Source organism: Hyla sarda, chromosome 2 (genome assembly GCF_029499605.1).
Source record: "Hyla sarda isolate aHylSar1 chromosome 2, aHylSar1.hap1, whole genome shotgun sequence".
NCBI lineage: Eukaryota > Metazoa > Chordata > Amphibia > Anura > Hylidae > Hyla > Hyla sarda.
The window spans coordinates 106,754,710-106,770,256 of NC_079190.1; the positions used below are offsets into that span (position 1 = coordinate 106,754,710).

Consider the following 15,547-nt stretch of genomic DNA (forward strand, 5'->3'; position numbering starts at 1 on the left):
AGTGCAATCTTTATTGTATTCGGTTCGCACTTAATGGTGTTTTAAAATGTAGAGCACCATATCGTCCTACTTGTTTGGTTCTGTATATATATATATAAATAGACCATCCGGTCTATGAATTGAATGCACACTGAAGCGGAGACGAGGTGCCTGCAGACCACCTACATTCAGCGCTATAGTAGGACAATGGAGCTCAAAGTTAAAAACTTAACATGGCCCCCCTCGACATGTTTCACTGCCTCAGCAGCGTTATCAAGAGGTAGATGGGCACTGAGTTAAAAAACGCCGTGCAGGGGGTTATAATACCTCCCTTCATGATGTCACAGGATATCAGGATTCACACATCATCAATTCTCCACCAATGCCTCTCCTGCATTGAGGAGTGACACTTTAATCGACCAATCCACGTCTCTGTGTTTGATCACCCAATCTCTGTTTCGGTTCCCTATGCCCAATCACAGTTCCGGAGCCTTGACTGGCACGTCCATCGGCGAATCCCTGTAGGGTCAGTTGCCGATGACGTGCTGCGCTAAGTTCACATGCGCGAGGTGATAGAGCGGAGGAGCCGGATTCGACTCATCTGCGCATACTCCGTTCTCCGACAGCTATAGTAAACTTCCGGTTGCGCATCTCAACCTGCGCGAAAACTTAGAAATCCTTCATATGCGCCAGGGGAGATGCGCGAAAACATAGAAAAATTAGTGAAGACTCATATCTATTGAGTGGTATAGACTTAAAGTATGAGTTAAATTCTACAGACTCAATGGGCTGAATTATAATGTATATATTACTATACATATTGTTAATTTGTTTAGCAAATAAAATAGAGTGGAAAGGCTTTTCCTGATCTCATCTATGTAGATGAATATGATGAGAATCTGATAGCCCAAAATAACAGGAAGGTAGAAAAAAGGGGGGGATGAAAGTAAGAAAAGGGAAAGGCAGGGGGGGGGAGAAAGAGGGACACTGTAGAACTGAGTCAATGTTGAGGAATTAAGTCATCAGGCTGATAAAGGGGGATGGGAGAGGAGGAGAAGTTGATATTGGAATTGTGTGTCCTAAAAAAACATGATCACTGTGACACCAATATAAGGCTTAAATGCGACACTCACGTGATAGATACATGAAATACCATAATTTCAAATTTTATGAATAATATTTTATTTTATTTTAAGGCAGGTAAACTTAATTAGATGAATGGGCTGAAAGTAAACCCTTCATTCAAGCCCAAAGGAGACATAGATTTCAGTCGGTAAATCCACTTAGCTTCCTCCTGTAGAAGCTTTTTATCCAGATTGCCACGTCTTGGTCCCAAGCGTGGTCTGGCCAGGCCAAAAAATCTCAAACAGGACCAGTTGCCCCCATGATGAGACCAAAAATGTCTTGCTAGAGGTGTATCTGCTCTAGTCCGTATCGTGCTTATATGCTGGGAAATCCTTCTTCTGAACTGTTGAGTGGTTTTTCCTACGTAAATCATAGGGCATCCGCATTGTGCTATATAGACAATACCGGAGGTTTGACAATTGATAAATTCCCTGATCACATACCTTCGTCCATCAATAGGATTCACAAAGTCCTTTGTTTTAGGGACTCTCTGACAGAAAGAGCAACTTCCACATGGATAAGAACCAATAATAGTGGACCTCAGCCACGTTTCCTCCACAGGGTCGGAAAAATGGCTCTTGACTAAGTGTTCTCTGATGTTTCTCCCTCGTCTGAACGTAACGGACGGATAGTCGGTAAGTACTTCTCTTAGATCGCAATCTGCCATCAAAATGGGCCAATATTTCCGCAAGACGTCCATTACCCGGCGATTGTTCTGATCAAAAGTCCCTATGCATCTCACAATTTTCTGCCCTGATGCTATCATAGATCTTTTGTTAGTGGTGAGTAATTCATTTCTCGGAGTGTCCCTAGCTCTAGCGAAAGCCCTATGTAGGACTTTCTTTGGATATCCTCGGGAAATAAATCTCTGATATAGCAATTTGCTCTCTGCCAGAAAGGCTTCGTTGGATGAGCAATTGCGTCTCGCTCGCAGGTATTGCCCGACTGGAATGCCTCTCTTTAAGGCTACCGGGTGATGACTCCTCCATTGTAGGAAACTATTGGTGGAAGTCGGTTTCCTAAATATCCTTGTATGAATACTGCCACTCGAGTCCAGGGAAATGTTTAAATCCAGAAAATTGAGAGTGTTTTCATGTATTTCGTGTGTAAAGTGCATACCTATATCATTTTGATTAAGTGCCATAACAAACTCATGAAATAAAGTGATAGTGCCATCCCAAAATAATAAAATATCATCAATAAATCTACCCCAAAATAAAATGTGACTGGTGTACTTGTGTAAGGTGTCTGAAAAAACTATAGTGTCCTCCCACCACCCTAAAAAGAGATTTGCGAAATTGGGTGCACAAGTAGTGCCCATAGCGGTGCCTTTGCATTGTAAATAAAAGTGACCATCAAATAAAAAATAATTGTAAGAAGGAAATGAAGTAAACATAATACAAATTCATTGTGACTGGTGTATTGTGTACCTCTTGTGGATAAAAAGTGTCGAACTGCCTCCAGGCCTAATTCATGCTTTATATTAGTGTATAGCGCCTCAACATCGAGGCTTGCTATAAAGGTTTGGGGCGGAAAAGAGGTTTCCTGGAGTCGAGTGACAGCATCTCCTGTATCTTTAATATACGAAGGGAGGGCCACCACAAAGGGGGCCAGAATCTGGTCCACATACACACTTATCCCCTCTGTCAAATTTTCATTCCCTGAGACGATAGGTCGTCCAGGGATAGGGGTTTTCTGCTTGTGTACCTTAGGTAGTGCATATAGAGTTGCTATGGTTGGTTTGGGGTTAAACATAACCCGGAATTCATCCTCTGTTATCAAACAATTTGTCTTGGCCTCTGTCAAGATGGTTTTCAGCTCCGTCACATACACCTCAGTGGGATTGTTGTCTAATTTCTTGTAGGTGGAGGGGTCCTTTATTAGTCTCAATACCATATTCTTGTAATCAATCTTATTCATAATTACAACATTTCCTCCTTTATCAGAGGGTTTTATGATGATTTGCTCATTTTGCTCCAATTCTTTCAAAGCCTTGGACTCCGCCATTGTAAAATTCCGAGATCTGCTGGAATTCTTGATTTTCCCTAGGTCATTCGTGACCATATCCACAAAAGTTTGAATGTTCCCATATTGGCTAAGGGGTGGTGTGGTCCTGGACTTTGGTCTTAAATCCGAGAAGGGTGGATCCATCCTCCTGACTCCTGTGTCGTTCTCCTCTAGAAGATCTACAAGATCCAATATAGCTCTTTCATCACGCTCCCTATTTGTGGACAGATTAGATTCTCTATTCTTGTGCATCTTATGAAGTGCTAACTTTCTAGCGAAGAGGTTTATGTCTTTTATCCAGGTAAAGGAGTCAAAGGAGGGTGTTGGAACATACGATAGACCTTTCTTTAAAATGTCAGTCTGAGAGGATGTTAATTCATGGGAAGACAGGTTAATAACTTGCATTTCATCCCTTTTTATCTCGACTGGGAGGGATAAGCCCATTTCTCCCGGTCTTGTCTATATTATGGCAGGATTTCTTTCCACTAAATTAAATCCAGATATCTTTCTGGCACAAGCCCAACATGTATTCTCAGCCAATGAATTACCACTGAACCAGATTGATATACAATCAGCTTTTCGTAATCTGCAAAAAACCTACAAAAAATACATTCGCTCCTGGTGGGAGATAGCGAGCCTAGAGACCTATCTCCAACAGAAGATAGTATATAGGGGTTTACGAATTAACATCTTGCCCAATTCACATCAGGAGGATAAGGAGTTTATACAAGGGTGGCAACAACTCCTGACCGAGAATTCACTACGTATGCTTGATTATTTAGTAACATACGAGAAAAAGGCCTTTATCGTTGTCGGTGCTCATTTGGAGAGTCAGATTGAAGAAATACAAGCTTTCAAAAGCAATCCTGAATTCTCTAATTTGGAACAAAGGCTACAAAAACACATAGAAAATTTCCAATCAGACATAAAAGAAAGGAAACATAACAAATATATTAGAGACAGGAGAGACTTTGATACTGGTCAAATTTATATCAAAAGACCACAAGGCAATTATATCAACCAATATACAGATATTTCGGAGTCTGAGATATCTGAATCTGACGAGACCTCAAACGTACCAACACGAGCATATAATCCGACAACGAAACCTAAATACAAAAACAAACGTAGAAATCCTAACAGACGCCCCTATCAAAAGGGTACCACAGCATATACTCAAGGACCTATCCAGGGGAATCACTCTGTGAGCCAGTTCCACAGTGTAGGAACCCACCCCCAATTAACATGCCATCCTGGACCCTCTCAAAAAAAATTCAGATGGGACAAATGTGATGGGAATACATTCCCAATTAACATGTTATCCCGGTACAACTCAAGGAAATCCAGAAGGGACAAATATGATGGGGGTCTCTCCCCCTGTGCCTGCCTTCTCCTCCTCTACTCATTCTGCGCCTTTGGCCCAACAGCCAGTGATGACCACAGCTGTTCCAATGATGACTACTGGAACACTAAATCTACCAACACCAGCGACTTTTTTAGGTGGAGGAGTCCAACTTCGAGACCGGGAGAAATGGGCTTATCCCTCCCAGTCGAGATTAAAAGGGATGAAATGCAAGTTATTAACCTGTCTTCCCATGAATTAACATCCTCTCAGACTGACATTTTAAAGAAAGGTCTATCGTATGTTCCAACACCCTCCTTTGACTCCTTTACCTGGATAAAAGACATAAACCTCTTCGCTAGAAAGTTAGCACTTCATAAGATGCACAAGAATAGAGAATCTAATCTGTCCACAAATAGGGAGCGTGATGAAAGAGCTATATTGGATCTTGTAGATCTTCTAGAGGAGAACGACACAGGAGTCAGGAGGATGGATCCACCCTTCTCGGATTTAAGACCAAAGTCCAGGACCACACCACCCCTTAGCCAATATGGGAACATTCAAACTTTTGTGGATATGGTCACGAATGACCTAGGGAAAATCAAGAATTCCAGCAGATCTCGGAATTTTACAATGGCGGAGTCCAAGGCTTTGAAAGAATTGGAGCAAAATGAGCAAATCATCATAAAACCCTCTGATAAAGGAGGAAATGTTGTAATTATGAATAAGATTGATTACAAGAATATGGTATTGAGACTAATAAAGGACCCCTCCACCTACAAGAAATTAGACAACAATCCCACTGAGGTGTATGTGACGGAGCTGAAAACCATCTTGACAGAGGCCAAGACAAATTGTTTGATAACAGAGGATGAATTCCGGGTTATGTTTAACCCCAAACCAACCATAGCAACTCTATATGCACTACCTAAGGTACACAAGCAGAAAACCCCTATCCCTGGACGACCTATCGTCTCAGGGAATGAAAATTTGACAGAGGGGATAAGTGTGTATGTGGACCAGATTCTGGCCCCCTTTGTGGTGGCCCTCCCTTCGTATATTAAAGATACAGGAGATGCTGTCACTCGACTCCAGGAAACCTCTTTTCCGCCCCAAACCTTTATAGCAAGCCTCGATGTTGAGGCGCTATACACTAATATAAAGCATGAATTAGGCCTGGAGGCAGTTCGACACTTTTTATCCACAAGAGGTACACAATACACCAGTCACAATGAATTTGTATTATGTTTACTTCATTTCCTTCTTACTCACAATTATTTTTTATTTGATGGTCACTTTTATTTACAATGCAAAGGCACCGCTATGGGCACTACTTGTGCACCCAATTTCGCAAATCTCTTTTTAGGGTGGTGGGAGGACACTATAGTTTTTTCAGACACCTTACACAAGTACACCAGTCACATTTTATTTTGGGGTAGATTTATTGATGATATTTTATTATTTTGGGATGGCACTATCACTTTATTTCATGAGTTTGTTATGGCACTTAATCAAAATGATATAGGTATGCACTTTACACACGAAATACATGAAAACACTCTCAATTTTCTGGATTTAAACATTTCCCTGGACTCGAGTGGCAGTATTCATACAAGGATATTTAGGAAACCGACTTCCACCAATAGTTTCCTACAATGGAGGAGTCATCACCCGGTAGCCTTAAAGAGAGGCATTCCAGTCGGGCAATACCTGCGAGCGAGACGCAATTGCTCATCCAACGAAGCCTTTCTGGCAGAGAGCAAATTGCTATATCAGAGATTTATTTCCCGAGGATATCCAAAGAAAGTCCTACATAGGGCTTTCGCTAGAGCTAGGGACACTCCGAGAAATGAATTACTCACCACTAACAAAAGATCTATGATAGCATCAGGGCAGAAAATTGTGAGATGCATAGGGACTTTTGATCAGAACAATCGCCGGGTAATGGACGTCTTGCGGAAATATTGGCCCATTTTGATGGCAGATTGCGATCTAAGAGAAGTACTTACCGACTATCCGTCCGTTACGTTCAGACGAGGGAGAAACATCAGAGAACACTTAGTCAAGAGCCATTTTTCCGACCCTGTGGAGGAAACGTGGCTGAGGTCCACTATTATTGGTTCTTATCCATGTGGAAGTTGCTCTTTCTGTCAGAGAGTCCCTAAAACAAAGGACTTTGTGAATCCTATTGATGGATGAAGGTATGTGATCAGGGAATTTATCAATTGTCAAACCTCCGGTATTGTCTATATAGCACAATGCGGATGCCCTATGATTTACGTAGGAAAAACCACTCAACAGTTCAGAAGAAGGATTTCCCAGCATATAAGCACGATACGGACTAGAGCAGATACACCTCTAGCAAGACATTTTTGGTCTCATCATGGGGGCAACTGGTCCTGTTTGAGATTTTTTGGCCTGGCCAGACCACGCTTGGGACCAAGACGTGGCAATCTGGATAAAAAGCTTCTACAGGAGGAAGCTAAGTGGATTTACCGACTGAAATCTATGTCTCCTTTGGGCTTGAATGAAGGGTTTACTTTCAGCCCATTCATCTAATTAAGTTTACCTGCCTTAAAATAAAATAAAATAAAATATTATTCATAAAATTTGAAATTATGGTATTTCATGTATCTATCACGTGAGTGTCGCATTTAAGCCTTATATTGGTGTCACAGTGATCATGTTTTTTAGGACACACAATTCCAATATCAACTTCTCCTTCTCTCCCATCCCCCTTTATCAGCCTGATGACTTAATTCCTCAACATTGACTCAGTTCTACAGTGTCCCTCTTTCTCCCCCCCCCCTGCCTTTCCCTTTTCTTACTTTCATCCCCCCCTTTTTTCTACCTTCCTGTTATTTTGGGCTATCAGATTCTCATCATATTCATCTACATAGATGAGATCAGGAAAAGCCTTTCCACTCTATTTTATTTGCTAAACAAATTAACAATATGTATAGTAATATATACATTATAATTCAGCCCATTGAGTCTGTAGAATTTAACTCATACTTTAAGTCTATACCACTCAATAGATATGAGTCTTCACTAATTTTTCTATGTTTTCGCGCATCTCCCCCGGCGCATATGAAGGATTTCTAAGTTTTCGCGCAGGTTGAGATGCGCAACCGGAAGTTTACTATAGCCGTCGGAGAACGGAGTATGCGCAGATGAGTCGAATCCGGCTCCTCCGCTCTATCACCTCGCGCATGTGAACTTAGCGCAGCACGTCATCGGCAACTGACCCTACAGGGATTCGCCGATGGACGTGCCAGTCAAGGCTCCGGAACTGTGATTGGGCATAGGGAACCGAAACAGAGATTGGGTGATCAAACACAGAGACGTGGATTGGTCGATTAAAGTGTCACTCCTCAATGCAGGAGAGGCATTGGTGGAGAATTGATGATGTGTGAATCCTGATATCCTGTGACATCATGAAGGGAGGTATTATAACCCCCTGCACGGCGTTTTTTAACTCAGTGCCCATCTACCTCTTGATAACGCTGCTGAGGCAGTGAAACATGTCGAGGGGGGCCATGTTAAGTTTTTAACTTTGAGCACCATTGTCCTACTATAGCGCTGAATGTAGGTGGTCTGCAGGCACCTCGTCTCCGCTTCAGTGTGCATTCAATTCATAGACCGGATGGTCTATTTATATATATATACAGAACCAAACAAGTAGGACGATATGGTGCTCTACATTTTAAAACACCATTAAGTGCGAACCGAATACAATAAAGATTGCACTTTTAATCTCACTCTTTTGATATATGGGAAATAAAGGGTTTTTTTTGGGCTACCTTTTCCTGGTAGTCTATGAGTTAGTGGTCAAATTCCACCCTCCATATATTGGTCTCAACTAGATATGTTTTCCAAATCACAAACTCAACTTTTGTGGAGTATTCTAGTGGGCAAATGGATGGTTTTGGTCAAATGATGGGAAATACGCCCCTTTTGTAGGGTTTTTGTCTGTTGTTTTTCTGGTGCCAATTGTCGCACGTTGTGTTGCACATTACGTGTGTCACAAATGTGGGCGCAAAACCAGAGAAAAAGCTTTGTGAAAACATTAATAAATAAGCGCCAATATTTTTATGTAATTTTGGCTAGAGAGCGGACCCGTACCCATACAATTACAGGTTTAGCATAGTTTTATAGGTTTTATTTAGTTAAAAAAGTTTGTACATCTGTTTGTATACAAATATACAAGCTCTTGTTTAGTTTTTTCTTATAATAGTATATAATGTATTAAGTTTTTTTTTTTTTTCTAGAATCACCTTGAACTTGCAAATCAGTTTGTTGCCTGCCCTTTTAATGCTCGTCATATGGTACCTAGAGGAGAACTGAGTTTCCATATTTCTAGATGTGATGACAAAAGTGGCATTGAAAAAGAAATTGGTAAGCAAGTGGAAAGCAACAATAAGTTATCAAAGCTGATGGTGAAATTATGTTTGACTTGAATGTTAGAGATCCTGAAAGGCGTTCACTGTGCTTACAAATCTTTTATATAATTGTTACTGATAGAGATGAGCAAAAGTTCAGCTTTCCGGTGCTCCGGTGGGCTGGAAAGGTGGATACAGTCCTAGGAGAGAGTCTCCTAGGACTGTATCCACCTTTTCCAGCCCACGGGAGCACCTGAAAGCTGAACTAATTTATGCATGAAAAGTCAGCAACCGCCGAGCCGAGAAGTTTGTGACGAATCGAATTTACTGTAAGTTCGCTCATCTCTAGTTACTGATAGAGTTCTTTTTTGTAGTGCTGGGCGATATACCGGTTCATACCGAATACCGTTTTTTTTTTATTCTGTACGATATGAATTTTTCCTATACCGCAATACCGGTAGGGCCCCTCCCCCTTCGAATGAATAAATTATCAGCTGCAGCGGCTGCTCCCCCTGTCCTCCTGTGAACCGCCGGCGCTTTAAATGAATGAGCTGCGTGCCGCGGTGCTGGAAATTATTAATAAAGGACATCTGTACTGATTCATTTTACATATTCCTGTGCCTGGGCTGCAAAAATAAACTTTGACTCCCCTTCCTACGTTCCCCCCCATTGCTCCAGTATCTGCCTCACTGTTCTCCGCTGCGATCTTCATGCTGCTTCCTGGGGACGGGAACGTCACAGAGCCGTCAGCGTATCACCGGCCGCAGCGATGTCCAGCCTCGGCCGGTGATAGGCTGAGGGCACTGTCATGTAAGGAGCCGGCCGGCTCCTTACACGACCTTATAGGCTGAGGCGGGACATCGCTGCAGCCGGTGATACGCTGACGGCTCTTTGACGTTCCCGTCCCGAGGAAGCAGCATGAAGATCGCAGCGGAGAACAGTGAGGCCAATACCGGAGCAACGTAGGAAGGTGAGTCAAAGTTTATTTTTGCAGCCCGGGCACAGTAATATGTAGAATTAATCAGTACAGATGTCCTTTATTAATAATTTCCAGCACCACGGCACGCAACTCATTCATTTAAAGCACCAGCGGCTCACAGGGGGGGGGGACAGCTGGGTCACATATGATTAGTTCCCTGATGTGGGGGACAGTGCAGTGCTGCGCCTGATAATTCATTGGGGGGGGGGGGGTTAGAGAAGCAGAGCAGCTTCCGTGGGTCACATATGATTAGTTCCCCAGCATGTGTGGAGGGGGGGCGGGGGGGGGGAAATACTGTTAAATACCATGGACCCGCATTAACTTACAAAAAATACTGTGATTTGCATTTTTGGTCGTACCGCCCAGCACTACTTTTTTGGAAGTCTATAGGGTCCCTTTTTTCTAAGCTAACAAAGCATTCTGTGTGCGAAACGTACAATGGGGTATTTATGGGGTAGGTTTCAGGCATTGTATATGGTAGGTATTCTCTTTTTTCCACATTTTTTTGCAAATGTTCTCTCATACTATTGTACTTATGCTTTGTATTACTTTTTGCTGCCCTAATGCAGAACTTTTGTAGTCTCCTCAAGATGTGTGACACTCATTTTTGATTCATTTAGTTACCGGGATTAATTTAGCATACCATGGTGTATTTGCAATTCCCACCACGTTCTGAGTCTGCTGCCTAAAGATATCCTTTTCATGCTTTTTAATAGGTTTAATGTCTGTGTAAACTTTTCATATTATTTTGATACATCTATTTTGTGGTTGGTGCCGTTATTTTGAGGTTTATCTATGGTGCCCAGCTTCTGATTCTATATAAACCATTCAGTTTAAACCATTCTGATTCTAATACCCATTTTCTCCATCAGAATCCATTGGGGGACACAGAACTGTGGGTATATGCTCTTGCTACTAGGAGGCGCTGACACTAGGCAAACAAAAAAAGGGGACAGCCCCTCCTGGCAGGATATACCCCGCCTACTGGCCCTGAACTAATCAGTTTTAGCTTAGTGTCCTAGGAGGCAAGACACAGGTCTGGAGTTCTCTCTAGACCTGGTCTTCTTTTTGTTTTTATAGTTAGGGCCTGTTTTAGGTTCTTTTATCCTTTATATTTTCTGTTTTCAGGTGGGGGTTCAGGAGCGTGGCGCTACCTGTTCCCCCAAATGCAGCTAAGGGGCACGGGACATAATACAAATGCACCGTTAACCCCTTTCCACCAACGGCCAGCACCTTGGGTCCAGGTCCCCCTATTTTCCTGCTCATCTTGGACTGTAGCAGCATGACGTGATGCAGGTATCTTTAAGTCTGGCTGAAGACATCTTCAGGTGAGTATAGCGGGTAAAGGGTAAGTATGACCCCCGCCCCCCCTTCACCCTCCACAACCCATATAAAGCCCCTTATGTGAGAGGACGGGACTTCTCTCCTTTTTATTGTGTCTAGGGGGATAATTTCTTGCAGGGGGACATCATTTTAGGACTACATGCAAGTCCTACCTTATGGTCTGTCTTAATACTCTCAGTGCCGGCGCTCCAGGGAATGCGGGACAGTTCTCCCTCTCCCCTGCACTGCTTATTTTTCTATTCAGCACAGCAGAAAGCTCTTGCAGCTGCGCTGCGTTCGCGGCCGTCAGGACATTTTTACTTTCATTTTTGGGAGCCGTGTGCAGCCGACATCTCGGCCGACAGCTCCCTCTGTCATATATGGATGCCAGCCGCTTCTGACTCGTGCGGCTGGCTTTTTTGTTTTTCGCAGGGCCGCAGGATTTTTTTTATCATGGCAGCGGCGGCGGTGCCAGAACTTCTCTCCACATGCTGCAAAGCTCCTCCCACCGCTGTAAGTGCCCTATGGTATTCTAGCGTGCGCACCTAGGGGTCACTGATACACCTATCAGCTGGTGCGCGCGCTTGGGGGGGGGGGTCTTTCTTGGCCAATGACATACGTTTTGTGAGGTGGCCTGCCTTATGGTGGCTAGCTCCTCCCCCCCTCTCTCTCTGCCCCGTGCCTCACGCAGCGGCTCCTGGTCTCCTCACAACTCTGCTACAGCTTCCTTTGATCCTGCAGCGGGACACAGACCTGGTGAGATTGCTCCAATTTTTTCTTTACTATCTATTGGGCTACAAGCTATGACTGACTCCAGACCCGGAGTTCAGACTCCAGATTCTGCTTCGGATCATGAGGACTACTCAGCAAAGTCCGAAATGGTGGGCAGTTTAGTGTCAGCCATCCGGGACACTTTTCAGCTGGAGGACCCCAGAACTTCGGATCCTGATCCAGAAGTCTCATTTAGCCGCTCTCGGCATGCTCCCAAGGCTTTCAGTTCTCATGCGGAATTTGACGCTTGCTGGACGCTGCTTGGAAAAACCCAGTAAGAAAGTTCCAGGGAATCAAGAGGGTTCAAGCCCAATTTCCCTTTCCTCAGGACTTGGTTTCCAAATGGACAGTGCCACCTATGGTTGATGCTCCGGTCTCTCACCTGTCCAAGTCCACTTCTCTGAATTTGGCGAAGTCCGCCTTTGAGGCGGCTGGGTCGTCCTCATTGCCTCCCACCTTTGCTTCCACCTTGGTGGCCAAGGCTGTGTCGGTTTGGGCTTCACAACTTCGCCAGGGTATCTTTTCTGGCGACACCAGAGAGGAACTGGCAGACATGGCTCGCCAGATCTCTCAGGCTGGTGATTTTTTTCTGCTCAGCAGCCTTGGAGTACGCTTCCTGCACGGCCCTTGTCTCGGCTAACTTAGTCGGATTCGCCACTCCATGTGGCTCAAGGCGAGGGATGCTGATGCAGCTTCGAAGAGGTCACTGACTGAGTTACCCTTCACTGGTTCCCAGGAAACGGTTGGATGAAATTATTTCTGAAGCTACGGGAGGTAAGAGTTCTCTGCTACCTCAGAACAAGCCTCGTTGCTCCGACCCACGTCGGAAAGGGAGTTCCTTTCGGCCGCTTGCATGGGGTCGCCCTTCCAAACAGGCGCATCCCCCCATCTCGAAAGGCCACTTCTTTCAAGACACGACCTTCATGGAAGTAGGACAACTGATCTGGCGGTTTCCCTGCCAAATCTGGTACCCACAAGCCTACCTCTATCTGAAGGGGCACCCCCACCTGCGTCTTCTTCTCGGGTGGGAGGTCGCCTGTCTCTCTTCCAGGACATCTGGCTGGCTCAAGTCCAGGACTCTTGGGTGCGAAACATCATTTCAGGGGGTTACACCGTTTCTTCCAATCCCATCCTCTGTGGGCCCCTTCTTTGGCAGACTCTCAGGGAGTGATAGTGTCAGTTCCTCCAGAGGAGCGTTTTTCAGGGTTCTACTCAAACCTCTTTATAGTTCCCAAGAAGGAGGGCTCGGTTCACCCCATTCTGGATCTCAAGTTACTCAATCGCCATTTACGTATCCGCCACTTTCGGATGATATCTCTCAGGTCCGTGGTGGCTTCCATGGACCAGGGCGAGTTTCTTTCATCGGTGGACATCCAGGATGCCTATCTCCACATCTCTATCTTCCCGGCTCATCAGCGATTCCTTTGATTTGCTCTTTCGGCAGGTCACTTTCAGTTTGTGGCATTCCCTTTTGGTCTAGCCACGGCTCCCAGGGTCTTCACCAAGGTCATGGCGGCAGTAATTGCCATCCTTCGGAGCCGGGGGATCTCAGTTCTCCCCTGCCTGGACGACCTCTTAATCAAGGCCCCGTCCCGAACCCAAAATCTGGAGAGTCTTCAGATCACGCTTCACACCCTGTCCTCTTTCGACTGGGTGATCAACTGGGAGAAATCGCATCTGTCCCCTTCCCAGGCCCTGATATTTCTGGGTCTCCTCTTCGACACAGCAGCAGCCAGTGTCTACCTTCCCTTAGACAAATTGCGATCTCTTCAGCTGGGTGTCTGTCGCCTGCGAGGACCCTCCCTTCCCAATTCGTTTCTGCATGTAGGTCTTGGGCCAGATGGTGGCTGACATGGAGGCAGTCCCTTTCGCCCAGTTTCATTGTGGCCCCCTCCAACTAGCCATACTGGCCAGGTGGGACAAATCTCCGTTCTCCCTGGATCGCCAGATTCTTTTGCCTCCTGCGGTGTGGTGGTCCCTTCTTTGGTGGATCCGTTCTCCTCTGCTTTGTCTGGGGAGGTCTTTCCTCCCTCTTCATTGGCAGACTTTCACTACCGATGCGAGCCTCCAGGGCTGGGGAGGTGTGTTTCGGGACCTGACGGTCCAGGGTCGCTGGTCTCCTCAGGAATCCCGCCTTCCCATCAATCATTTGGAGCTCCGGGCAATTTTTCTTTGCCTCGTACATTGGGTGGATCTCCTTCAGGGTCGACCGGTCCATGTTCAGTCGACATACATCAATCGCCAAGGCAGTAGCCAAAGTCATTTGGCGATGGAGGAGGTATCCAAAATTCTTCTCTGGTCCAAGGCCCGAGTTCCTGCTCTCTCAGCGATCCACATTCTGGGTGTGGACAATTGGGAATTGGATTTTCTCAGCCGCTCTTTGGTGGATCCGGGGGAGTGGTCTCTCCATCAGGAGGTGTTTTCACAGATCTGCAACCTCTAGGGAACCCCAGATGTGGATCTCTTTGCATCCCGCCACAACAGGAGGTTCCCCTCTTTGTGGTGAAGTCGCGGGATCCTCTGGCCTTGGTGGTGGAGGCTCTAGTCATTCTGTCGTTGTCCTTCTGTCTCCCTTACCTCTTTCTGCCTCTTCCCCTCCTGCCCAGGGTTCTGAGGAAACTCAAGGTGGAAGGCGTTCCTGCCATTCTGGTGGCTCCAGATTGGCCCAAACGCGCATGGTACGCCGATGTCATTCTGCTGGTCGACGACGTGCCGCTGCGTCTTCCACTTCGCCCCGACCTTCTTTCTCAGGATGCTCTTTGCCACCCCCAATTCACTGTGGCTGCATTTGATGACGTGGTGGTTGAAACCGCGGTATTGAGGGCGTGCGGCTTTTCCCCTGAGGTAATTCGTACCATGCTTCGGGCACGGAAGCCTCCTTCTACCAGGATTTACCACCGCACCTGGAAAGCTTATTTTCGGTGGTGCGAGGAGCAAAGGGGGGGGGGGGGGTGTAATGTGACATGGGAAAGGGGGGGATGTGACATGGGAAAGGGGGGGGGATGTGACATGGGAAAGGGGGGGGGATGTGACATGGGAAAGGGGGGGATGTAACATGGGAAAGGGGGGGGGGATGTGACATGGGAAAGGGGGGGGGGATGTGACATGGGAAAGGGGGGGGATGTGACATGGGAAAGGGGGGGGATGTGACATGGGAAGGGGGGGGGTGTGACATGGGAAGGGGGGGGTGTGACATGGGAAGGGGGGGGGATGCGACATGGGAAGGGGGGGGATGCGACATGGGAAGGGGGGGGATGTGACATGGGAAGGGGATGTGACATGGGAAGGGGGGGGAATGTGACATGGGAAGGGGGGGGATGTGACATGGGAAGGGGGGGGATGTGACATGGGAAGGGGGGGGGATGTGACATGGGAAGGGGGGGATGTGACATGGGAAGGGGGGGGGATGTGACATGGGAAGGGGGGGGGATGTGACATGGGAAGGGGGGGGAATGTGACATGGGAAGGGGGGGATATGACATGGGAAGGGGGGGGAATGTGACAAGGGGGGGTGTGTGACAAGGGAAGGGGAGGAATTTGACAAGGGGGGAAATGTGAAAAGAGATGGGGGGGGGGAATGTGACATGGGGGGGGATGTGACGGGGAAAATGTGACAGGAGGATGTGACAAAGGGGGTGT

The 15,547-nt window shown here is 46.1% G+C and overlaps 1 protein-coding gene across 2 annotated transcripts in view; it reads left to right on the forward strand.

Moving 5' to 3' along the window:
* The window catches only part of LOC130358873 (gametocyte-specific factor 1-like), an 89,738-nt gene that overhangs the window by 51,393 nt on the left and 22,798 nt on the right, over positions 1–15,547 (forward strand). For both annotated transcript variants that reach the window (XM_056562783.1, XM_056562784.1), the window contains exon 5: positions 8,725–8,851. In XM_056562783.1, the coding sequence (XP_056418758.1) occupies positions 8,725–8,851 (127 nt within the window). The remainder of the gene's footprint in view (positions 1–8,724; positions 8,852–15,547) is intronic.